This window comes from Oncorhynchus gorbuscha, linkage group LG01 (assembly GCF_021184085.1).
Source record: "Oncorhynchus gorbuscha isolate QuinsamMale2020 ecotype Even-year linkage group LG01, OgorEven_v1.0, whole genome shotgun sequence".
NCBI lineage: Eukaryota > Metazoa > Chordata > Actinopteri > Salmoniformes > Salmonidae > Oncorhynchus > Oncorhynchus gorbuscha.
This window is the reverse complement of record NC_060173.1, coordinates 44,898,003-44,921,726: the sequence shown is the minus strand read 5'-3', so window position 1 is coordinate 44,921,726 and position 23,724 is coordinate 44,898,003. Positions and strand designations below refer to the sequence as shown.

At 45.3% G+C, this 23,724-nt stretch overlaps 1 protein-coding gene across 5 annotated transcripts in view; it reads left to right on the top strand.

Moving 5' to 3' along the window:
* The window catches only part of tubgcp6 (tubulin, gamma complex associated protein 6), a 29,663-nt gene extending 6,735 nt beyond the window's left edge, over positions 1 to 22,928 (top strand). For all 5 annotated transcript variants that reach the window (XM_046354158.1, XM_046354141.1, XM_046354133.1 and 2 more), the window contains exons 4-24: positions 1,202 to 1,415; positions 2,099 to 2,260; positions 5,473 to 5,594; positions 5,842 to 5,905; positions 6,038 to 6,147; positions 6,314 to 6,405; positions 7,192 to 7,331; positions 9,115 to 9,264; positions 9,697 to 9,778; positions 11,121 to 11,209; positions 11,387 to 11,502; positions 11,758 to 11,896; positions 13,275 to 13,367; positions 13,519 to 15,610; positions 15,956 to 16,124; positions 16,232 to 16,373; positions 17,814 to 18,008; positions 18,264 to 18,396; positions 18,645 to 18,858; positions 20,140 to 20,333; positions 22,357 to 22,928. In XM_046354158.1, coding sequence (XP_046210114.1) covers positions 1,202 to 1,415; positions 2,099 to 2,260; positions 5,473 to 5,594; positions 5,842 to 5,905; positions 6,038 to 6,147; positions 6,314 to 6,405; positions 7,192 to 7,331; positions 9,115 to 9,264; positions 9,697 to 9,778; positions 11,121 to 11,209; positions 11,387 to 11,502; positions 11,758 to 11,896; positions 13,275 to 13,367; positions 13,519 to 15,610; positions 15,956 to 16,124; positions 16,232 to 16,373; positions 17,814 to 18,008; positions 18,264 to 18,396; positions 18,645 to 18,858; positions 20,140 to 20,333; positions 22,357 to 22,448 — 4,804 coding nt within the window. In that variant the 3' untranslated portion in view covers positions 22,449 to 22,928. The remainder of the gene's footprint in view (positions 1 to 1,201; positions 1,416 to 2,098; positions 2,261 to 5,472; positions 5,595 to 5,841; positions 5,906 to 6,037; positions 6,148 to 6,313; positions 6,406 to 7,191; positions 7,332 to 9,114; positions 9,265 to 9,696; positions 9,779 to 11,120; positions 11,210 to 11,386; positions 11,503 to 11,757; positions 11,897 to 13,274; positions 13,368 to 13,518; positions 15,611 to 15,955; positions 16,125 to 16,231; positions 16,374 to 17,813; positions 18,009 to 18,263; positions 18,397 to 18,644; positions 18,859 to 20,139; positions 20,334 to 22,356) is intronic.
* Positions 22,929 to 23,724: the final 796 nt, after the last annotated feature.

The following is a 23,724-nucleotide window of genomic DNA, read 5'->3' as shown; positions in this document are numbered from 1 at the left end:
AAATAAACAACGAGAAATGACAGTCCATCATTACTTTATGACGTGAGGGTCAGTCAATACGAAACATTTCAATAACTTTGAACATTTCTTCAAGTGCAGTCATAAAAAACCATCAAGTGCTATGATGAAACTGGCTCTCATGAGGACCGCCACAGGAAAGGATGACCCAGAGTTACCTCTGCTGCAGAGGATAAGTTCATTTGAGTTACCAGCCTCAGGAATTGCAGCCCAGATAAATGCTTCATGGAGTTCAAGTAACAGACATATCTCAACATCAACTGTTTAGAGGAGACTGTGTGAATCAGGCCTTCATGGTCGAATTGCTGCAAAGAAACCACTACTAAAGGACACCAATAAGAAGAGACTTGCTTGGGCCAAGAAACACGAGCAATGGACATTAGACGGGTGGAAATCTGTCCTTTGGTCTGGAATCCAAATTGGAGATTTTTGGTTCTAACCGCCGTGTCTTTGTGAGACGCGGTGTAGGTGAACAGAATCTCCGCTAGTGTATTTCCCACGTCAAGCATTGAGGAGGAGGTGTTATGGTGTGGGGGTGCTTTGCTGGTGACACTGTCTGTGATTTTTTTTAGGCACATTTAACCAGCATGGCTACCACAGCATTCTGCAGCGACATGCTATTCCATCTGGTTTGGGCGTAGTAAGGGCTATTAAACCAAGAAGGAGAGTGATGGAGTGCTGCATCAGATGACCTGGCCTCCACAACCCCCTGACCTCAACCAAATTGAGATGGTTTGGGATGAGTCGGACGGCAGAGTGAAGGAAAAGCAACCAACAAGTGCTCAGCATATGTGAGAACTCCTTCAAGACGGTTGGAAAAGCATTCCAGGTGAAGCTGGTTGAGAGAATGCCAAGTGTGCAAAGCTGCCATCAAGGCAAAGGGTGGGTAAAATATAGACTTTTTATGGTTACATGATTCCATATGTGTTATGTCATAATTTTCATGTATTCACTATTATTCTACAATGTAGAAAATAGGAAAAATAAAGAAAAACCCTTGAATGAGTAGGTGTTCTAAATATTTGACCAGTAGTGTAGATTCTTAGCTTTCATTTGACACCCAATTTGACACGATCCTTTGAACACATGTTGGTGCTCATGGGGCCTTTTTAGATGGAAATGGCCTAAGATGTTAGAATTATTCCAGAATAATTCATCAAGCATAAACTCTTTCTCCCACCAGCCCACCAGGGAAGAGGGAATTCCCCTACCTGACGGAGGGAGGCAGGGAGGCTTTTGATCAGCTCTACAGGCTGTGGGAGGGGGAGATGAGGGTGGTATGCTCTGCCTCCCCCTCGCCCCTCCTGCCCCTGCCTCTGGACTGTCAGACCCAGCTGGTCAGTGACCTACTTAATGTATTGATCGGGGTGGCGTCTACTACCTTCCCCCTCAACCAGGTACTGTACCCCCATCACCTTAACTCTGGCTGTAGTCTGCATACTACTTTATTTGGTTTGGTGTGTATATATAATATAAATAGATAGCGTGTTATACAATGGGTAATTCTAATCCAGAATGCTGATTGGTTAAAACCACATTCCAGCCAGTATCTATTCTACAAGTTACCACCTGCTAAATCTATGACATTCAAATGCCTATTTACTCTGTTCCATTTGACTGCGCAATCCACTGTCTCATCAGCCCAGCCAAGCAATTTATAAACTTGATCTCCACTATAAAAAGCATCTGGACATTTATCTAATTTCTTTTAAACTAACATTTGGTTTTCAACAGCTGAGATTTGTATATATCTTGCGGTCTGTCCTTCCGACATTTACAACGTAATTTCAATATTCAAATTCGATCTTTAGCTGTCCCATAGTAATGAACGTGTCGGAAGTCGGGACGAGACCGCCAGGCAGCCTTTCTCAGCCAGTCGAAATCATGAATCAGCTGGCATAATTTTTAAGGATATATACAAAGAAATATAAATTGAAAGAAGGTCAACCTAAACGAAGTGCAGCTAGTTTACTTTGTCTCAGGCCTAACAACACCCGTGCCAAAATATCCTCCAAACACTAGCTTCATGGGCATTATCACTTAATTACATAATGGATTCCATTTTTTTCTCTTTCTCCAGGTGTGTGTAAATTTTGACGTTCGACCCGGAGTGTGTGTGTCGGGAGCGTCACCGGAGAGTGTGTCTCGTTTGCTTGGCGAGCTGGCTCAGTATGGCACCCATTACCTGAGGCTCAGTCGCTTCGTTCTGCAGAGTGCCCAAAAGAGAGGCCTGGTCTTCCAGGTATGGTCCTTCAATCGTTATATACCGCCCTATCGCATCTGTTATCGTGGCTCATATTCACAAAGTGTCTCAGAGAAAGTGCTGATCTAGGATCAGTTTAGCCTTTTATATTATAATTACTGGATAGGGGTAATTATCTGGTGTATAAACGGTGGGCGTTTCAAGGCCTTTTGAAGTAAGATATTAAGGAATAGCCATGGGTAACACTTTACTTTAGGCCTGCAGGTAAAGACATTATGATGTGGTTATAATGCATTATAAACTGGGTGGTTCGAATCCTGAATGCTGATTGGCTGAAAGCCATGGTATATCTGACCGTATACCACGGGTAAGAACAGTAAAATGTTGTTTTTTTGTCAAATTACTTTGGTAACCAGTTCCCATAACCATAATAGCAATAAGGCACCTCTGGGGTTTGTGGTATATGGCCAATATACCATGGCTACGGGCTGTATCCAGGCACTCCGCGATGCGTCATACAAAGAACAGCCCGTATCTGTGGTATATTGGCCATTTACCACACCCCTTCAGGCCTCATTGCTTAATTGACTTGTCATAAGTATAGGGTTGCGACATTTCTGTAAAATTCCTGGTTTGAGAATTCGGTATTTCCTGCTTATTCCTTCCCAATTCCGGGAATCATCCAAACGAGGAAAACCTGTGAATTTTGGGAAAGTTGCTGGAATTTTGCAACCACACAAGTATGTCCATGTACATACATATGTATACAGTACCAGTCAAACATTTGGACACACCTACTCATTCAAGGGTTTTTCTTTATTTTTACTAGCAGCTCCATTAAATAGTACACGCAAAACACCAGTCTCAACGTCAACACTGTCCTATAAAAATAAAAGATTAAGATGAGCAAAAGAAACAGACATTGGACAGAGGAGTTGCATCTTCACTGTTGACGTTGAGACTGGTGTTTTGCGGGTACTATTTAATGAAGCTGCCTGTTGAGGACTTGTGAGGCGTCTGTTTCTCAAACTAGACACTAATGCACTTGTCTTCTTGCTCAGTTGTGCACCGGGGCCTCCCACTCTTTCTATTCTGGTTAGAGCCAGTTTGCGTTGTTCTGTGAAGGGAGTAGTACACAGCGTTGTACGAGATCTTCAGTTTCTTGGCAATTTCTCGCATGGAATAGCCTGCATTTCTCAGAACAAGAATAGACTGGCGAGTTTCAGAAGAAAGTCTGTTTCTGGCCATTTTGAGTTTCTAAACAGTTTTATTGCTTCTTTAATCAGGACAACAGTTTTCAGCTGTGCTAACATAATTGCAAAAGGGTTTTCTAATGATCAATTAGCCTTTTTTTAAAATTATAAACTTGGATTAGCTAACACAATGTGCCATTGGAACACAGGAGTGATGGTTGTTGATAATGGGCCTCTGTATGACTAATGTAGATAATTTATGAAATATCTGCCATTTCCAGCTACAATATTCATTTTATTTTAATGGACAATTTTTTTTTGCTTTTCTGTCAAAAACAAGGACATTTCTAAGTGACCCCAAACTTTTGAACAGTAGTGTAGTAAAAGTGTTAAACAAATCAAGATATATTTGAGATTCTTCAATGTAGCCACCCTTTATCTTGATGACAGCTTTACACACTCTTGGCATTCTCTCAACCAGCTTCATGAGGAACATTTTTCCTACAGTCTTGAAGGAGTTCCCACATATGCTGAGCACTTGTTGGCTGCTTTTCCTTCACCCTGCGGTCCAACTCATCCCAAACCATCTCCATTGGGTTGAGGTCAGGTGATTGTGGAGCACTCCATCACTCTCCTTCTTGGTCAAATAGCCCCTATATTCAGTGAAAGAGGGGGATACAAAGTCAGTTGTACATCTGAATTCCTTTAACTGAAATGTGTCTTCCGCATTTAATCCAGCCCCTCTGAATCAGAGAGGTGGGGGGACTGCCTTAATCGACATTCACGTCTTCGGCGCCCGGGGAACATTGGGTTAACTGCCTTGCTCAGGGGCAGAACGACGGATTTTTACCAGCTCGGGATTCGATCCAGCAACCTTTCAGTAACTGGCCCAATGCTCTAACCACTAGACTGCCTGGAGGTGTGTTTTGGATCATTGTCCTGTTGAAAAACAAATGATAGTCCCACTAAGCGCAAACCAGGTATGGCATATCGCTGCAGAATGCTGTGGTAGCCATGCTGGTTATTTTTATTTTTTATTTTTCACCTTTATTTAACCAGGTAGGCAAGTTGAGAACAAGTTCTCATTTACAATTGCGACCTGTTAAGTGTGCCTTGAATTCTAAATAAATCATTGACAGTGTCACCAGCAAAGCACCTCCACATCATTACACCACCTCCTCCATGCTTCACGGTAGGAACCACACATGTGGAGATCATCAGTTCATCTACTCTGCGTCTCACAAAGACTTATCAGACCAAAGGACAGATTTCAACCGATTTTACTGTCCATTGCTCGTGTTTCTTGACCCAAGCAAGTGGCTTCTTCTTATTGGTGTCCTTTTAGTAGTGGTTTCTTTGAGGCAATTTGACCATGAAGGCCTGATTCACGCAGTCTCCTCTGAACAGTTGATGTTGAGATGTGTCTGTTACTTGAACTCTGTGAAGCATTTATTTGGGCTGCAATCTGAGGTGCAGTTAACTCTAATGACCTTATCCTCTGGGTCTTCCTTTCCTGTGGCGGTCCTCATGAGAGCCAGTTTCATCATAGCGCTTGATTGTTTTTGCGACTGTACTTGAAGAAACATTCAAAGTTCTTGGCATTTTAAGGATTGACTGACCTTCATGTCTTAAAGTAATGATGGACTGTCGTTTCGCTTTGTTTATTTGAACTGTTCTTGCCATAATATGGACTTGGTCTTTTACCAAATAGTGTTATCTTCTCTATACCAACCCTACCTTGTCACAACACAACTGATTGGCTCAAACACATTAAGAAGGAAAGAAATTCCACAAATTAACTTTAAAAAAGGCTCACCTGTTAATTGAAATGCATTCCAAGAGTGTGCAAAGCTGTCATCAAGATGGCTACTTTGAAGAATCTCAAATATAAAATATATTTTGATTTAACTTTTTTGTTTACTACATGATTCCTTATGTGTTATTTCAACTTTTTGATGTCTTCACTATTATTCTACAATGTAGAAAATAGTAAAAATAAAGAAATCCTTGAATGAGTTGGTGTCCAAACTTTTGACTGGTACTCTGTCTTTCTCTCAGGCGTTTACAGGTGGGCTGCGTAAGTACCTGCATTACTACCGGGCCTGTGTCCTCAGCACACCTCCCACCCTTAGCCTGCTCACCATCGGCTTCCTGTTCCGCAAGGTGGGCCGGCAGCTCAGGTAAGACCCTTACTCACAGATCAATAACCACCATGAAATTAGGCACACCGTTCCCTGAACTCGATCATCTAACCAACACTGAATTCCTACAAGACTGTATGTACTCACTAAATGGCATTCCAACCAATTGAATGTACATTGTTTAGGATAGTTGATTTTCAATTAAATAGCTATATTTTAGGAGTTGACGCTGTGTTACGCTGTCTAGTGTCCCCCAGTCAGGCTCCTGTTTCTTCTGTGTTTGTAGGTATTTGTCAGAGTTGTGCTGTGTGGATGGGGCATCTGGTGTGGGCCAGGCTACCTTCCCTGTGGTAAGCTTCATTACACCTCTCCGACACACCACCCTGATTTCTGTCGGCATATTCACTCTCTCTGTTTGCCTCAGCCATTTAGAGGTGTATGTACTCAATAGTTTAACTCGGCCGTTATCTTGTCTTCTTCAGGGTGTGACGCTGCTCTCCTATCTGTACAACGAGGCCCAGAGCAACTGCAGCAATGAGAACTACCCCGTGCTGCTGTCCCTACTGAAGAGCAGCTGTGAGCCTTACACGCGGTCAGTCATCCCAGCCATTACATTGACAATGTCCACTGATCTGTCCCACCTATCCCACGTGGAATTTATGCTAACCTGCACACCCACAAATGCTTTCAAGATGCTTGTAAACAACGTGCCCTGGCCTGGTTGTGCGCCTGACTGATCCTGTTCCCTGTGTGTGTAGGTTTGTGTCAGACTGGGTGTACAGTGGAGTGTTCCGGGACGTGTACGGAGAGTTCATGATCCAGGTCAACGAAGACTACCTCAGCTTCAGAGGTCAGAACGTTACATTGCCCGATAACAGTACTCTGCATGCACAGTGTTGATTGTATGATGGAATGAAGCAGTTCAACCCTCTTGTGGTAAAGATGTTGGACTGACCACTCCAGGGACCTGTGTTTGAGTTCAGGTTGGGCTACACTCCGAATGAGCTAATTCCCTGTACCACATTCAAGGACCGACAGTATCACTTTTAGATTTGCTGTGGTTTTGAGCAGGGTTTCCCAAACTCTGTCCCGGGGCCCTCCTTGGGTGCACGTTTTGCATTTGGACCAAGCACCACACAGCTGATTCAAATATCTAACTCGTCATCAAGATTATTTGCATCAGCGGTGTAGTGCTTGGTCAAAAACCAAAACGTGCCCCGGGACCGGGTTTGGGAAACCCTGCTCTAGAGGACTGTTACCTGATCTGGCTCACTTCGTCATGCCTGCAGGGAACCTTCCTAGTGTTTCTCACTCCTGATTTTGAAGGACATACTAATGTCACTTGCTCTATTCCAAGAGTCAGTTAGTGAAGCAATCAGTGGAGCTTGCTTGTCAATGGCAAGCTTCTTCGTTCGTTCTTCGTTTCTTCATGAAATAAATCCTGGTGAATTCACGCCCCCCAGTGCTTTTATTAGGGTACACAGATCTAACCTGTTATCAATTCCTAGTAGTTTTTTCTATAGTAGGACCTAAACACCCATCATGGAAAAACTCCTGACCCCACTGTAATAGGGTTAGGAAAAACTCCTTTCCTAGAAATTCCTGGTGTACCTCACAACCCTCCTCTCTCCGCTAGACAAGCACTTCTGGGCGCAGGGCTACACACTGATCTCCCGTGATGTGGAGGACTGCGTGCCTGTCTTCCTCCGACACATAGCCAACGATGTGTACGTCTGCGGGAAGACCATCAACCTGCTCAAGATCTGCTGTCCCCAGGTCAGTGGTAATGGGTCATTTACACACTCATACTGTGTCCTTGGTAGAGGTCGACCGGTTATGATTTTTCAACGCTGGTACCGATACCGATTTACTGGAGGACCAAAAAAAAGCAGATCCCGATTAATCAGCTGATTTTTATATATACATATTTATTTCATTTCATTTTATATATATTTGTAACAATGACAATTACAACAATACTGAATGAACACGTATTTTAACTTAATGTAATACATCAATAAAACCATTTAGTCTCAAATAAATAATGAAACATGTTCAATTTGGTTTAAATAATGCAAAAGCAGTGTTGGAGAAGAAAGTAAAAGTGCAATATGTGCCATGTAAAAAGCTAACGTTTAACATCCTTTAACGTCCTTGCTCAGAACATGAGAACATATGAAAGCTGGTGGTTCCTTTTAACTTGAATCTTCAATATGTCCAGTTAAGAAGTTTTAGGTTGTAGTTATTATAGGAATGATAGGACTATTTCTCTCTATACGATTTGAATTCCATATAACTTTGACTATTGTAGGCACTATAGTATTGCCAGCCCAATCTCGGGCGTTGATAGGCATGAAGTCATAAACAGCGCTGTGCTTCAAGCTTTGCGAAGAGCTGCTGGCAAACACAGGAAAGTGCTGTTTGAATGAAAACTTACAAGCATGCTGCTGCCTACCACCGCTCAGTCAGACTGCTCTATCAATTATCAAATCATAGACTTAATTATAATATAATAAACACACAGAAATACGAGCCTTAGGTCATTTAATATGGTAAAATCCGGAAACTATCATTTCGAAAAACAAAACGTTTATTCTTTCAGTGAAACACGGAACCATTCCATATTTAATCGAACGGGTGGCATCCCTAAGTCTAAATATTTTTGTTACATTGCACAGCCTTCAATGTTTGTCATAATTATTTAATATTCTGGCAAATTAATTACGATTTTTATTAGGAAGAAATGGTCTTCACACAGTTCGCAACGAGCCATGCAGCCCAAACTGTTGCATATACCCTGACTCTGCTTGCACTGAACGCAAGAGAAGTGACACAATTTCCCTAGTTAATATTGCCTGCTAACATGAATTTATTTTAACTAAATATACAAAAAAATATACTTGTATTGATTTTAAGAAAGGCATTTATGTTAATGGTTAGGTATATTGGTATATTGATTGTGCTTTTGTCGCGAATGCGCTTTTGTTAAATCACCCTTTTTTTGCGAAGTAGACTGATTCGATGATAAATTAACAGGCACCGCATTGATTATATTCAACATAGGACAAGCTAGTTAAACTAGTAATATCATCAACCACGTGTAGTTATGTTAAGATTGATTGATTGTTTTTTTATAAGATAAGTTTGATGCTAGCTAGCAACTTACCTTGGCTCCTTGCTGCATTCGCGTAACAGGTGGTCAGCCTGCCACGCAGTCTCCTCGTGGATTGCAATGTAATCGGCGTCCCAAAATGCAGATTACTGATTGTTATGAAAACTTGAAATCAGCCCATATTAATCGGTCGACCTCTAGTCCTTGGGTCAGAGAATAAATACTAGGATGGGAGTTACTTTTCCTGGACACTGATCTAAGGTCTGTATTGTTTTTTTTTTTCTCCTAATGGTTAAAGTTAGGTTTTGGGAAGGGACTGAGCTGATCCTAGATCTGTACGTACACAAACCCCTATCCGGAGCAGTCTAGCAGCCCAAAGTTAACTCTGATCTAGGCTAGGATCAGCTGTACCTATAACTGCTGTCTGATATTGTCTCTCTGCCGCAGCATTACATCTGCTGGTCGGAGCTGCCCGTGCCTCGCATCGCTGTCACGTTCTCCCTGCAGGAGGTAGAGGAGATAGAGAGGGACTGTGCCGTGTACCGAGGACGCATGGAGAGGATCGCCAAGCACAGCGCCACCAGCAGGGAGGAACAGGTACTGCAACAAATCATCAAGGCCTTAAGACTATCCTGAGAAATGCATGAAACTCAAACTTGAATGGAAAAATCATCTATTAATAATGCATTGGATTTGTATAGCGCTTTTCTAAACCCCAAATATACTTTAAAGTGTAGGGCTTTGACGTTAATTGGAGATTTGTGTGAAAATGTTTGTTCTACGCTTCTCTGCTTTGGACTCAGCTTTCCATAGATAGGAGAAGAGAGAGAGAGGGAAGGAATGAGAGAGATGGGGAAAGCGGCAGTAATAGACCATTAAGCTGATGTACACATACTCGATTTGAAACACTCAGTGATCTACAGTCCAAATCCATGGCCTATTTTTCAGCTAGAGCAGAAGCGGGAGAAGATAGCAGATAGATCTCTGTTAATGATGGTCTGTGTCTGTTCTCTCTGTCTTTGTTGCTAGACCCTGCGCACAGAGCAGGCACGCCAGGAACTGATCAATCAGGTCAGGCAGTCGGCCGCCAAGACCCTGGAGAGCATCCGCGGTGAGAGGGACACGCACAGTAACACACGCAGGGCCTAAAGTTAAAACCTGCCACCTGCCAGACGTGGGTAGATTTTGGCATTGGTGGGTAAGAATGTTTAAATCACCAGCCACATTGGCGCGTGGTAACACTCCAGGCTCTACAGTGTGACCATTTAATAAAAATAGTCAACAATGGGTGTGATTTATAGCAAAAATAAATGCAGTAGCTATTTTCAATTTCTGCCCTTTTTGTTTCATATCTAGTAATGCAAAAAATGCATCTCAATCACACTGTGAGAGCTGAAAGATTTGTTTTTAGAAGCAATGGGCACAGGCATAAAAGTTGGTCTAATTTACTCGAAAGTACTGAAGTGAGACTTTGTCCTTGTGTTTTCTTAGCTTGTGAACAAAACAATGTAAATAGCCAAGTTGCTTTTCAATGTTTGAGGCTGCACCCACTGCTAGCAAAAAGACACATCGTTGGCCTCTACTGGTGACATTCTCATAGGTACACATGATGACTAGAGTGATCCTGTTACCAAGGTAACCTTAAAGGAATCAGCTAAAAAAAACTACATACATTTTTATGAAAATACTTTGGTCACAGAATATTAAATTAAATTGATCAATATACCACATACTTCTTACTTGTAATACATTACTAAGCATGCTCATCTGTTTTTGTGTGTTTTTGTAATTATGGCAAAACATACAAAATATATGTTAACAAATCTAAGTGGCAGGTATATATTTAAAAAAATTAATGTGTATATATATATATATATATATATTTTTTTTTAAATAAATCTACCTGCCGCTTTGGCTGTTTATGGGGCGGCCGGTTTCTAGATCGAATCCCTGAGCTGACCAGGTAAAAATCTTTGTTCTTCCCCTGAACAAGGCAGTTAACCCACTGTTCCTAGCCCGTCATTGTAAATAGGAATTTGTTCTTAACTGACTTGCCCAGTTAAATAAAAATTTAATTGGCTGTTTATACAAAAAAGTTAGATCCTGAACAATGCAATACGACATACACCTCTACATACAACCTTACAGGATCTTTACAACATTGCTCACAACACTGATTACACCCCAAAAGAACTTGGCACATCACCCTCTATAACCCTAAGGATTCTTCACAGAGACAGCAGGGAAAAGGGGGCTGATATGAGTGAGAAAAAGCTTTGAACAGCTTCCAGCACCTCAGGGTGTAAAATCTAATCATCGCTCACATAGTTTAAGAAACTGCTCATATCAGTTATTGCTTCAAAGATGTGCAATGGGAAGTGAATGAGCCAAGTACTGTGTGTGTACTGTAGGGGGTAACCAACCTGCTGTTCTCCCTCTCTCGCCCCCTGCAGGGCGCCAGGTGTCGCAGCGTCTGGCTGAAGAGGCAAAGAAGAGGGAACGCTTTGAAGAGCTGAGACAGCACTTGGAGCAGGAACAAGAGGTGGGACAGAGAGCGAGAAAGGGAGACCAAGAGAGAGGATTACCCTTTACTGTCTTCCTTTTGACCTTCTGACACAACTAGGACCACAACACTATCATTTTATCTTTAGAGCCGTGTTACTGTTTTCTTACCTCAGCTGTAGAGTGTGTGTGTAACCCATGTGTGTGAATGTTGCAGTGGCACAGTTTAGCCAGGAGGAAGGAGCAGGAGGATGAATTCAGCTTTGCCAGGGAGCTGAGAGACCGAGAGAAGCGACTACAGGCCCTGGAGGAGCAGCTGGAGATCCGAGCCAGGTCTGGCCACTAGGGCGCGCCACCGCATCATACCCACATTAGACACACAGTCACGTTACACACACACAGCATATATAATAGTTTTAGATTTGGTTATTATAATAAAAGTAAGAGTTGCACAAATCTTCTCCTCTTCACCACCTCTCCCTCCTCTCACCCCTTTCTCAAATCACAACCTTATCTTCAAGACAAGCCTGAGTCGGGTGAAACCTGACCCTTAAATAACCTGAGATAACAATGCATCCTGGTCCTCAGGAAGGAACTGATTGCCCAGTACAGCCACCTATCAGAGGAGGCGGCCAAGAGGGAGTGGCGGGCCATGTGGAGGGTTCAGCGAATGAGACTGGACGATTCCCGGGCCCAGTTCCTACAGCAAGACCAACAGGAGACTGAGGTCCGTAGTAGCACTCTCTCTTATACACACACTGTCTCTCGACAGAGGTTACTTAGAAGGGTGTAAATTAGAGGTCTTCGCAGGTCCAAAAAGTTGGATACATTCCGAAATGGACCTGGGCCTTTCCCACCCGGACCTGATATGCATAAATATATTTTTAAGATATAGAGACCCTTTCAGAATGGACCCGAAGACAGACCTGATCGGCTGCAGACCCGGTCCAATACGATCCGAGTGAGGGAAGCAGCAGCGAAGTCATTTAAGCTACTTTATTAACCGCCGCTGATACAGCATGAGAGGAGGGAGAGGTGCAGCTCTAGCAGGTGGGGGAGGACCATACTGTGAGCGAGGGACTTGGGGAGCAGGGAGGGAGGGAGAGGTGCAGCTCTCGCAGTTGGGGGAGGACAATACTGTGAACGAGTGACTTGGGAGCAGGGAGGGAGGGAGGGAGGGAGAGGTGCAGCTCTAGCAGGCGGGGGAGGACCATACTGTGAGCGAGGGACTTGGGGAGCAGGGAGGGAGGGAGAGGTGCAGCTCTAGCAGTTGGGGGAGGGCCATACTGTGAGCGAGGGACTTGGGGAGCAGGGAGGGAGGGAGAGGTGCAGCTCTAGCAGTTGGGGGAGGGCCATACTGTGAGCGAGTGACTTGGGGAGCAGGGAGGGAGGGAGAGGTGCAGCTCTAGCAGGCGGGGGAGGACCATACTGTGAGCGAGGGACTTGGGGAGCAGGGAGGGAGAGACAAGAGACACCAAGTCGACTCCAACTATAGTAGATGAATAGCTGAATAGCTAGCTAGGTTAATTGAGGCTGCAGCGCTTTCTGATCCTACAGTTACAAATAACACCAACTCCATTCAGAATATTAAGTAGCAGCCTGCCTGTTGGCTCTTGGTTGCTGTCCTTGTCCTTTTAACTTTTAATTCCATCTTCCATGGATTAGATATCTCCTAACTTTTGCCACACGGAGCAAGGTTCTATGACTGTAGCCTATTGTCTCTTTGACTTTTGATTGGTCAACAACAAGCTACACGCTCCACTCTTGTGATAAGAAAGAGCAGCAGCATAAAATATACAGTTTCTCTCTCCCGCAGCAGTCATGTTTCGATCTGTACGGGCCCTTTCGGACAAGTCAGTTATAATTACAGATACCCGTGACAATCATATCAGACCCCACCCAGACCCGTGACATTATTTACAATTCTGGTTCAGGTCCAGATCGGATTTTTGTGTACAGGTGGATATGTGAAGACCACTAGTGTGAATTGTGTTTTGGCGGTGTGGTTTCATATGATGTTGATGAATAGGATTGTGATGCTGATGTTGATTTAATATGATTGTGGTGATGATGCAGTAATGTACTATTCTTATCTAAACCCCCAGGCTATTCTGGAGAAGTATCCTGTCGGAGGGCAGAGACCCCCTCTGGAAATACTACAGCCAGCACCAGCTCAGACCACTCAACCAGTAACACAGGTGTTTAAGTGTGTGGGGTGGCGTAGCGTCAAATAAATACAGCCTGTGTAAAAGTGCCTTGCCAATCCACTCATGGAAGTGTAAGCTTGACTGAGTGGGTGATCTCTGCTCTGTGCCCTAACCTCGCTGTTCCTGCCCCTGTTTTGTACAGGAGTCCCTATCCCCGGAGCCCTGTGAGCAGCAGTCTGAGGAGCCAACCCAGGCCCCCCTTCACCACCAATCCACTCCCCCAGCACTCCCCACCACGAAACTCGACCTCACCCTCGTCACAGAGCACATCGACGCCAATGACTTGCCCAAGCCGGCCGACATCCTGCAAGTGGACCAGGCCCTACAGGAAATTGGGTCGGACCTCCCGGAGGCTCTTGCACCTCATAAACCCGTAGACTATGACTTTAGCGCCCCCTACAGTCCCCTTGAGGGAGTGACGGCCCCGGCCCTGGCTAGTCCTCGCTGGGGTCCTGTGGTACAGCCAGACGTGTCTCACCCTCACATCCCAACCGGTCCCCCTGAGTCCACTCTAGGCATGGGGTGTGTGGTGTCCGGGACTTTAGTTCTCCCGTCTCCGCTACCCGGAAGTACCTACGGCCATTCTTCAGACTCCACTATGGGTGTAGGGTGTGTGGTGTCAGGAGCTGAGGTCCTCCCCAGGCCCAGTCCTCACGGCCAGGCCTCCCAATCTAGCATCCCCCTGGGCCAGTACTTCACTGATGTGCCCCTGGCTGTCCACACAGCCAATGTCCACGGACACCCCTCCCAGACCACAGTGCAGCTGGTGGATGGAAGTGAGTCAAAGCAGATGGACAGCAGGCAGGAGAATACCGAAGACCCATCACCTCCAGGGGGCATCGTAAAAGAGGCTGAAGGGACTGTAGAGGCATCATGCCTGGTGGAGATGAAGCCAGCTGAGATGGAGAAACTAGATTGTGTTGGAGCAGAGGAACAGATGGCTGGTTCTCTCAGGGAGGCTTCTGCCTCCTCCACCCCAGAGCAGGGCCATGACAGTGGGTATCACCCAGGACAGGCCTCCCCTTCCCTCTCTGGACCCTCCAGTGTGTACGAGCTTCCTGCTGCCAACATTCAAGGCCATGCCTCAGATGTTCATATTGAAGTCGGAGAGCACGTTTCAGATGTGGAAGCCCCTCTCCCTTCTCAAAACGTTCATGGTCACTCATCTGATGCTAACATAAAGGTAGGAGAGTTTGTTTGGGAGGTGGCTGCTCCTCTTCCGACCGCCAACGCTCACGGTCACGCATCTGACGCTCATATTAAAGTTGGAGACCATGTTTCAGAAGTGGTCGCCTCCCTTTTCACCCAGAACATTCACGGTCATGCCTCGGACTCTCACATCAAGGTCGGGGAGCACATGTCAGAAGAGGTCGCCTCCATTCACACCCAAAACATCCACGGTCACTCATCCAACACTCACTTCAAGGCGGGTGAGTTTGTGTTGGACGCAGAGCCCTCCCGACCACGCTGGAGCAAGCATGGTCACGCCTCAGACTGCACACTTCAAGTAGGCTGTGTGATGTCCGGCACAGAACCAGTACTCTCCCCTTTACCTGGTAGCACCTACGGCCATTCCTCTGAGTCCACACTAGGTATAGGGTGTGTTGTCTCTGGGGTTGAACCCCTTCATGCTCCTCTACCTGGAAGTGACTTTGGACACGCCTCAGACTCAACCCTGGGTGGAGGGTGTGTGGTGTCAGGAACGGTAACCCTTCCTTCTCCGATACCCGGAAGTGACTACGGCCATTCGTCAGATTCAGCGATGGGCGGAGGGTGCGTGATATCTGGGATTGAACCCGTTCGCCCTCCTCTTCCCGGCAGCAACTTCGGACAGTCCTCAGACTCCACACTGGGCACAGGGTGTGTGGTGTCGGGTGTAAGCCCTCTGCCCTCCCCCATCCCTGGCAGTATCTACGGCCACAGCTCAGACTCTGCCCTGGGAGGGGGCTGTAAGGTGTCAGGTGTAAACCCTCTGCCCTCACCCATCCCTGGCAGTATCTATGGTCACAGCTCAGACTCTGCCCTGGGAGGGGGCTGTAAGGTGAAGGAGACTGGTAATGAATACGATGCCAGGACCCTGGAGCAGCAGGAGCAGCAGCGGCTGGCCGAGGGCATCTCGTCCTGGGCAGCGGGCTTGGCTCTGTCCCCAGGCGAGAGCTCAGAGAGGGAGTACCTCCGCTCCCTGGCTGCTCAGTACCAGGTGGAGCAGTACGAGGACTGCTACGGTCTCATGAGTGAGTCACGTCAAACACACATAGGCCTGCACGTACAAATACTGTATAACACCCTGTGTTTGCATAGTGCACACATTCATGATAGTCCCAAGTCATTGCGTCACCTGGTGGCAGGAATAGACTGCTCTAGTCGAAAATAACACCGTGGTACTCGGATCAGTTGCACAACACTAATGTAAAGCAGCTTTTTAAACTAAGATGTTCACATGATTCATGTATAATATACCATCCAACTGTAAACACAACCATGACTGAAAGGTGCAATCAGGCAATGGTACATTAATATAATGAATGTTTGAATTAGAATCTCACTGTATGTTTCTGCATGCTGTGTACCCTCCACAGCGTTGGCCCCAGAGTGTCACCCCCTGCATCAGGTGACGCGGGGCCCTTGGGGCCTCCCGGTGGACCCATCGCTCCGCAGGGCCACAGACACCACGGTGGTGCAGCTTAGTGGGATGGTCTCCCTGCCGGTCCTCATGAAGCACTCTGTCACCACCCCACTCATCACACAGTGAGTGTGTGTTGCCTTTTTAGGGAAGAAGGAGTTCACGTCTCTCTGTGGGCCAATCACAGACTGTTTGGTGCTCCTGTTAACTCCCCCTTCTCTCTGTCTCTCAGTGTGTCCTTGGTGAACAAGGCGGTGGTGGACTACTACTTCGTAGAGCTTGGAGTGGAGAGGCATTTTGAGGCCCTCAGGCACTTTTTGCTCATGGAGGACGGGGAGTTCGCCCAGTCTCTCAGTGACCTGATCTTTGAAAAGGTGAAATGAAGCGATGGGAGTAGTCTTACCTACAGTGCCTTCAGAAAGTATTCATACCTACTCCACATTTTGTTACGGCTTGAATTAAAAATCATTCAAATAAAAACAATTCTCACCCATCTACACACAATACCCCAGTGAAAACTTTTATTTTATTTTTATGTTTGCTAATTTATTTAAAATGAAATACAGAAATCTCATTTACGTAAGTATTCACTCCCCGGAGCCAATACTTTGTAGAAGCAAATTTGGCATCGGTTACAGCTGTGAATCTTTCTGGGTAAGTCTCAAAGAGCTTTTCATACCTGGATTTTGCAACATTTAACCATTATTCTTTTCAAAACTAACTTCGCCACTCAGAAACATTCACTGTCTTCTTGGTAAGCAACTCCAGTGTAGATTTGGCCTTGTGTTTTAGGTCATTGTCCTGCTGAAAGGTGAATTCATCTCCCAGTGTCTGGTGGAAAGCAGACTAAACCAGGTTTTCCTCTAGGATTTTGCCTGTGCTTTGCTCCATTCTGTTTCTTTTTATCCTGAAAAACTCCCCAGTCCTTAATGATTACAAGCATAACTAATAACATGATGCAGCCACCACCATACTTGGAAATATGAAGAGTGGTACTCAGTGTTGTGTTGGATTTTCCTCAAACATAATGCTTTGTATTCTGGACATAAAGTTAATTTCTTTGCCAGTTTTACTTTCCTGCCTTATTGTGAACAGGATGCATGTTTTGGACTATTTTCATTCTGTACAGGCTTCCTTCTTTTTGCTCTGTCATTTAAGTTACTAACTACAATGTTGTTGATTCATCCTCAGTTTTCGCCTATCACAGCCATTAAAATCCCTGAGCGGTTTCCTTCCTCTCCAGCAACTAAGTTGGGAGAACACCTGTATCTTTGTAGTGACTGGGTGTATTGAGACACTAACTACACCATGGTCAAAGGGATATTCAATGTCTGCTTTTTACATTTTTACCCATCAATAGATTCCCATCTTTGCGGGGCATTGGAAAATGTCCATGTCCATGCAACTTATGTGACTTGTCAAGCCCATTTCTACACCCAAACTTATTTAGGCTTGTCATAACAAAGGGGTTGCTTATTGACTCGACCTTTCAGCTTTTCAATTTGAATGAATGAAAAACATAATTCCTCTGACACCATGGAGTATTGTATGTAGGCGAGTGACAAACATCTCAATGTAACATACGTTTTGTTCAGGCTGTAACACCACGAAGTGTAGAAAATGTCAAGGGGTGTGAATACTTTCTGAAGGCACTGTTTGGTGGGCATTTCATGTACCTGGGTTTTTTTCCCTGTGTGTTTGTGTTTTGCCTGGGTGTGTATTTGCTGTGTGATTTGTCTATTCAGTCTGTTTTATCTGTCTGGGGTGGGTCTGTGTCTGTTTTGTCCATATGTAATCCCTGTGTTCTCCATCAGATGGGCAGTGGTCAGACTCCTGGAGAGCTGTTGACTCCTCTGGTCCTGAACTCCATCCTGAGTAAGGCTCTTCAGTACAGTCTTCATGGAGACAGTTCTCTGGCCTCTAACTTCACCTTCGCCCTGCGCTTCCTCCCGGAGACCTTCCATCCTCACGCCCCCGACGCACTCAACTGCCTGGAGCTACGGTACAAGGTCAGAGGAGAGGGAGTGTATTTTTGTGTGCAGTAGATTGCTGACCTCACTGAAATTGGGATGTGGTACTGTTCTTGGTATGGAAAATATCGGAAAACAGTTTGATCCTCTTGAATTCATTCGGAGAGCGGCTTTTCGAAGACTGAATAATGATTTTTCACAAAAGACGATTTTAATCTCCTGCATCTCATTTTCTAACCTCCCTCTGTTACATCTGACCCTCATACTCTTTCTCTCCCTCCCTCTGTCTCTCAGGTGGACTGGCCGTTGAACATCATAATCACAGACAGCTGTATGAACAAGTACAACCGTCTGTTCTCCTTCCTGCTGCAGCTCAAACACATGGTGTGGAGCCTCAGAGACGTCTGGTTTCACCTCAAGAGAACTGGTAAGGGCTCCATCTCTGGAAATGAAGGGGGGAAAACCCCTTTAGAAAGGGAATTATGGAAAAGAGGAATTATGCAAAGATAAGGAGTAAGGAAAGAAAGGCATACCGCTTCTCAAGTGTTTTAATACAACTGCACCACATCAGTTCTTTTTAAAGCACTAAGGAGCAGCATATTTAATGTGCAGGCTTTTATTTATAGCTCCAGTCATAATTATGCCACGACCCAAAAGTAACGTGTGTGTCCCCAGCGCTGGTGAAAGGGGCGGGCCGCTCGGTGCAGTTCCGCCAGCTGCAGCTGTACAGACACGAGATGCAACACTTTGTGAAGGTGATCCAGGGTTACATCGCTAACCAGATCCTGCAGGTGTCCTGGTTAGAGTTCAGCACCAAGCTGGCCAGTGCCTCGGACCTGGACGCCATACACCGCACACATGCCGACTACCTCAACAGAGCTATCTTCAGGTTAGAGACATACACACACGCCGACTACCTCAACAGAGCTATCTTCAGGTTCGAGACATACACACGCCGACTACCTCAACAGAGCTATCTTCAGGTTAGAGACATACACACGCCGACTACCTCAACAGAGCTATCTTCAGGTTAGAGACATACACACACGCCGACTACCTCAACAGAGCTATCTTCAGGTTAGAGACATACACACACGCCGACTACCTCAACAGAGCTATCTTCAGGTTAGAGACATACACACACGCCGACTACCTCAACAGAGCTATCTTCAGGTTAGAGACATACACACACGCCGACTACCTCAGAGCTATCTTCAGGTTAGAGACATACACACACGCCGACTACCTCAGAGCTATCTTCAGGTTAGAGACATACACACACGCCGACTACCTCAGAGCTATCTTCAGGTTAGAGACATACACGCCGACTACCTCAGAGCTATCTTCAGGTTAGAGACATACACACGCCGACTACCTCAGAGCTATCTTCAGGTTAGAGACATACACACGCCGACTACCTCAGAGCTATCTTCAGGTTAGAGACATACACACGCAGACTACCTCAGAGCTATCTTCAGGTTAGAGACCTACACGCCGACTACCTCAACAGAGCTATCTTCAGGTTAGAGACATACACACACGCCGACTACCTCAACAGAGCTATCTTCAGGTTAGAGACATACACACACGCCGACTACCTCAACAGAGCTATCTTCAGGTTAGAGACATACACACGCCGACTACCTCAACAGAGCTATCTTCAGGTTCGAGACATACACACGCCGACTACCTCAACAGAGCTATCTTCAGGTTAGAGACATACACACACGCCGACTACCTCAACAGAGCTATCTTCAGGTTAGAGACATACACACACGCCGACTACCTCAACAGAGCTATCTTCAGGTTAGAGACATACACACACGCCGACTACCTCAATACATTATACATGAATCCTAATCTAGACTTTGAACTCAGCCTACTCTCAACATGTTATCTTTAACTCAATCTGAATTTATTTTTTATTTAACTAGGCAAGTCAGTTAATATTATTTACAATGACAGCCTACCCTGGCCAAACCCAAACCTGGACAATTGTGTGCTGCCTTATGGGACTCCCAATCACGGCCGATTGTGATACAGCCTGGAACCGAACCAGGGTCTGTAGTGACGCCTCTAGCACTGAGATGCAGTGATTTAGACCACTGAGCCACTCAGAAGCCTACATCTTTCCTTAATGTAATTCTGTATCTGTTTTCTCCCCTCCCAGGGGTCTGCTGACAGAGAAGGCAGCTCCAGTCATGAACATCATCCATAGTATCTTCAGCCTGATCCTGAAGTTCCGGGCCCAGCTGATCGCACAGCCCTGGGACAGCCAGCAGGGGGAGGCAGTGCACCCCAGCTTCATCGCCATGCAGCAGTCATACAACACTTTCAAATACTACTCCCACTTCCTCTTCAAAGGTAAGGACCGGGTCAAAGCCTCACTGACCTCTGGTGACCTTTCTAATGAGAGTTGCGGATAGTTTCTATATGGATAAAGTGATGTTCAAATCCAAATCAACATCTGGCAGTCCTTTTTCCTGAACACCTCTTGTTGCAGTTTTTAGTTGGTAACTGGGTAGAGTCAAATCAAATGTTATTGGTCACATACACATGTTTAGCAGGTGTAGAGAAATGCTTGTGTTCCTAGCTCTAACAATACATACAAATCTAAAAGTGAAAGAATGGAGTTAAGAAATATAGAAATATTAGGATGAGCAATGTCGGAGTGGCATTGACTGTAAAACAGTATGTAAACATTATTAAAATGGACCAGTGATTCCATGTCTATTTACACAGGACAACAGCCTCTAAGGTGCAGGGTTGAGTAACTGGGTGGTAGCCGGCTAGTGCCAGTGACTAAGTTCAGGGCCGGGTACTGAGTGAAGGCCGGCTAGTGATGGCTATTTAACAGTCTGATGGCCTTGAGATAGAAGCTGTTTTTCCAGTCTCTCGGTCCCCTCTTTGATGCACCTGTAACTGACCTCGCATTCTGGATGATAGCGGGGTGAACAGGTCGTGGCTCGGGTGGCTGAGGTCATTGATGATCTTCTTGGCCTTCCTTTGACACCACCGGGTGCTATAGATGTCCTGAAGGGCAGGCAGTGTGCTCCCCGTGATGCATTTGGCAGACCACACCACCCTCTGGAGAGCCCTGCGGTTGCGGGGCATTGCAGTTGCTTTACCAGGGGGTGAACCAGCCCGACAGGATGCACTCAATGGTGCATCGGTAACAGTTTGTGGGTCTTACGGGCAAAGCTGAATTTCTTCAGCATCCTGACATTGAAGAGGTGGTGTTGTGCCTTCTTCACCACACTGTCTGTGTGGGTGGACCATTTGATTGTCAGTGACGTTTATGCCGAGGAACTTGAAGCTTTTCACCTTCTCCACTGCGGCCCCGTTGTCGGTGTAGATAGGGGGGGGGTGCTCCCCCTGCTGAACTCTACAATCGGCTCCTTTTTTGTTGCTCCACTCCGCCAGTGTCATCACCACCTCTGTAGGAAGTCTCGTCATTGTTGGTAATCAGGCCTACTAGCTGTGTCATCTGCAAGCTTGATGATTGAGTTGGAGCTGTGCGTGGCCACGCAGTCATGGGTGAACAGGGAGTACAGGAGGTTGTTGAACGTGCACGCTTGTGGGGACCCTTAATAATGAGCTTTGAGGGTACTATGGTGTTAAAGGCTGAGCTAGAGTAAATGAACAGCATTCTTACGTAGGTATTCCTCTTGACCAGATGGGACAGGGCAGTGTGATGGCGATTGCATAGTCTGTGGACCTATTGGGGCGGTAAGCAAATTGAAGTGGGTCTAGGGTGTCAGGTAAGGAAGAGGTGATCCTTAACTATCCTCTCAAAGCACTTCGTGATGACAGAAGTGAGTGCTACGGGACAATTAGTCATTTCAATTACCTTGGGTACAGGAACAATGGTGGCCATCTTGAAGTAAGTGGGGACAGCAGACTAGGATAGGGAGAGATTGAATATGTCCGTAAACACAACAGCCAGTTGGTCTGTGCTCTGAGGACACTGCTAGGGATGCCGTCTTAAGTCTTACATCTGCCACAGTCCTCAGGAACGGGCCGGTGGCACTTTCATCCTCCATGCGGGCAAAGGTGTTTAGCTTGTCTGGGAACAAGACTGTGTCCCCCTTTGTAATCCGTGATTGTCTGGAGTCCCTGCCACAAGTCTCGTGTCTGAGCCGTTGAATTGCGTCTCCACTTTCTCTGTACTGACGTGTTGCCTGTTTGATTGCCTTACGGAGGGGCATAACTGCACCGTTTTGTATTCAACCACATTCAGTCACCCTGCTGTGGTTAAATGCAGATGGTTCGCAACTCCATGTTTAGTCCCATTTTGTCTTACAACCCCTCTGAAAAGTGTCATGTCAGTTAGTCCTTTAACCAATCAGGCAAATGGCTAGAATCTCTCTCTGTGGTGTCTCCTCAGTGGTGACCAAGCTGGTGAACCGAGGATATCAGCCTCACCTGGAGGACTTCCTGCTCCGCATCAACTTCAACAACTACTACAAAGACTCCTGAACGTACGTGTCTAGAACACTGTGTGCCTGTGTTGTAGATAATCAGAGTAGCCTCTAAACTAATGATTTGTTGAATATTATGTACATGTGTACAAATCTCTCCCCCACACCCATTGCAGTTTGGTAATGTATATTTGTGGCATGAATAATATACCGTATTAAATAAACTATATGCGTTGCATTTACATTTTAAATGTACATTGACGACCCGTTTCGACAGATTCAATGTGCCGGACCATAACGAATTATGCCTCCTGTCCATAATGGTGTCTATAAAAGTCAGTGATAACAACCTTATATACCCCCCCCATATCACATGCTGATGCCAAAATGTAACAAAGCTAGCTAAAGCTCAGGTGCCTCTCCTCTGCCCACCCCATTCCTAAGCCCTGTGTGTCAATTAAAGAAATGCTTCATTTTGTGATGTAAAAACAAAACACTTAAAGGAGTAATAAAATGTCACTTGTGTTTATTAAAGATAGCATGTTAACATTTTTGGAAAACTATAGGTCAAACAATGAATGTAAAGTTACTTGGGGGGAGGGAGCACTGTCATACAACCAAAGGTCATTTGCAAAAGAGCATTGCACTTGCATTTTTTAAAAACATTTTCCAGATCGCTTGTATGTATATATAGATCTTCCCTGACTGTGCATTTTACTTAAAGCAGAAGGAACAGAAGGAAGTTTGAACAATATTAAGGGCAGACACTAAGGAGGATTACAGAAGATTGATCCTCTAGGGTTGAATCGTAACTTCCGTTTAAGTCAAATTTTCACTTAAGTCTCCCATTGACATTAATAAATAAAAAAACTTAGTGGAAGTAAGGATTCACCCCTCAACTGTCTCCTTCATGTTTTAAGGAGTAAACAATGCAGGAATGCAAAACAGTCTGTCTAGACACAGCCATTTAAAACAGAATGTCACGAGCCCTTGAGGGAAAAGGAGGGAATGGAGTTCGGCCTGATAATGACAGTCTAAGAATAACACACAGTACAAGCTGTTTTAAAGCTGCCAACTCAGCATGCAAGTAAACACCTTGGTCAACACTGAATGACCTTGCGGTCCACGCAAAGTCTAGCTTTGACCAATTGTCATTATTATTCCACAATAAAAAAAATCTCCCATTCAGAATTGGCACATACATGACGTTTAGTTGAAATAAAATCAGCATAAAAAGAAACGTCCCTTTTTCAGGACCCTGTCTTTCAAAGAATTTGTAAAAATCCAAATAACTTCATTGTAAAGAGTTTAAACAGTGTTTCCCATGCTTGTTC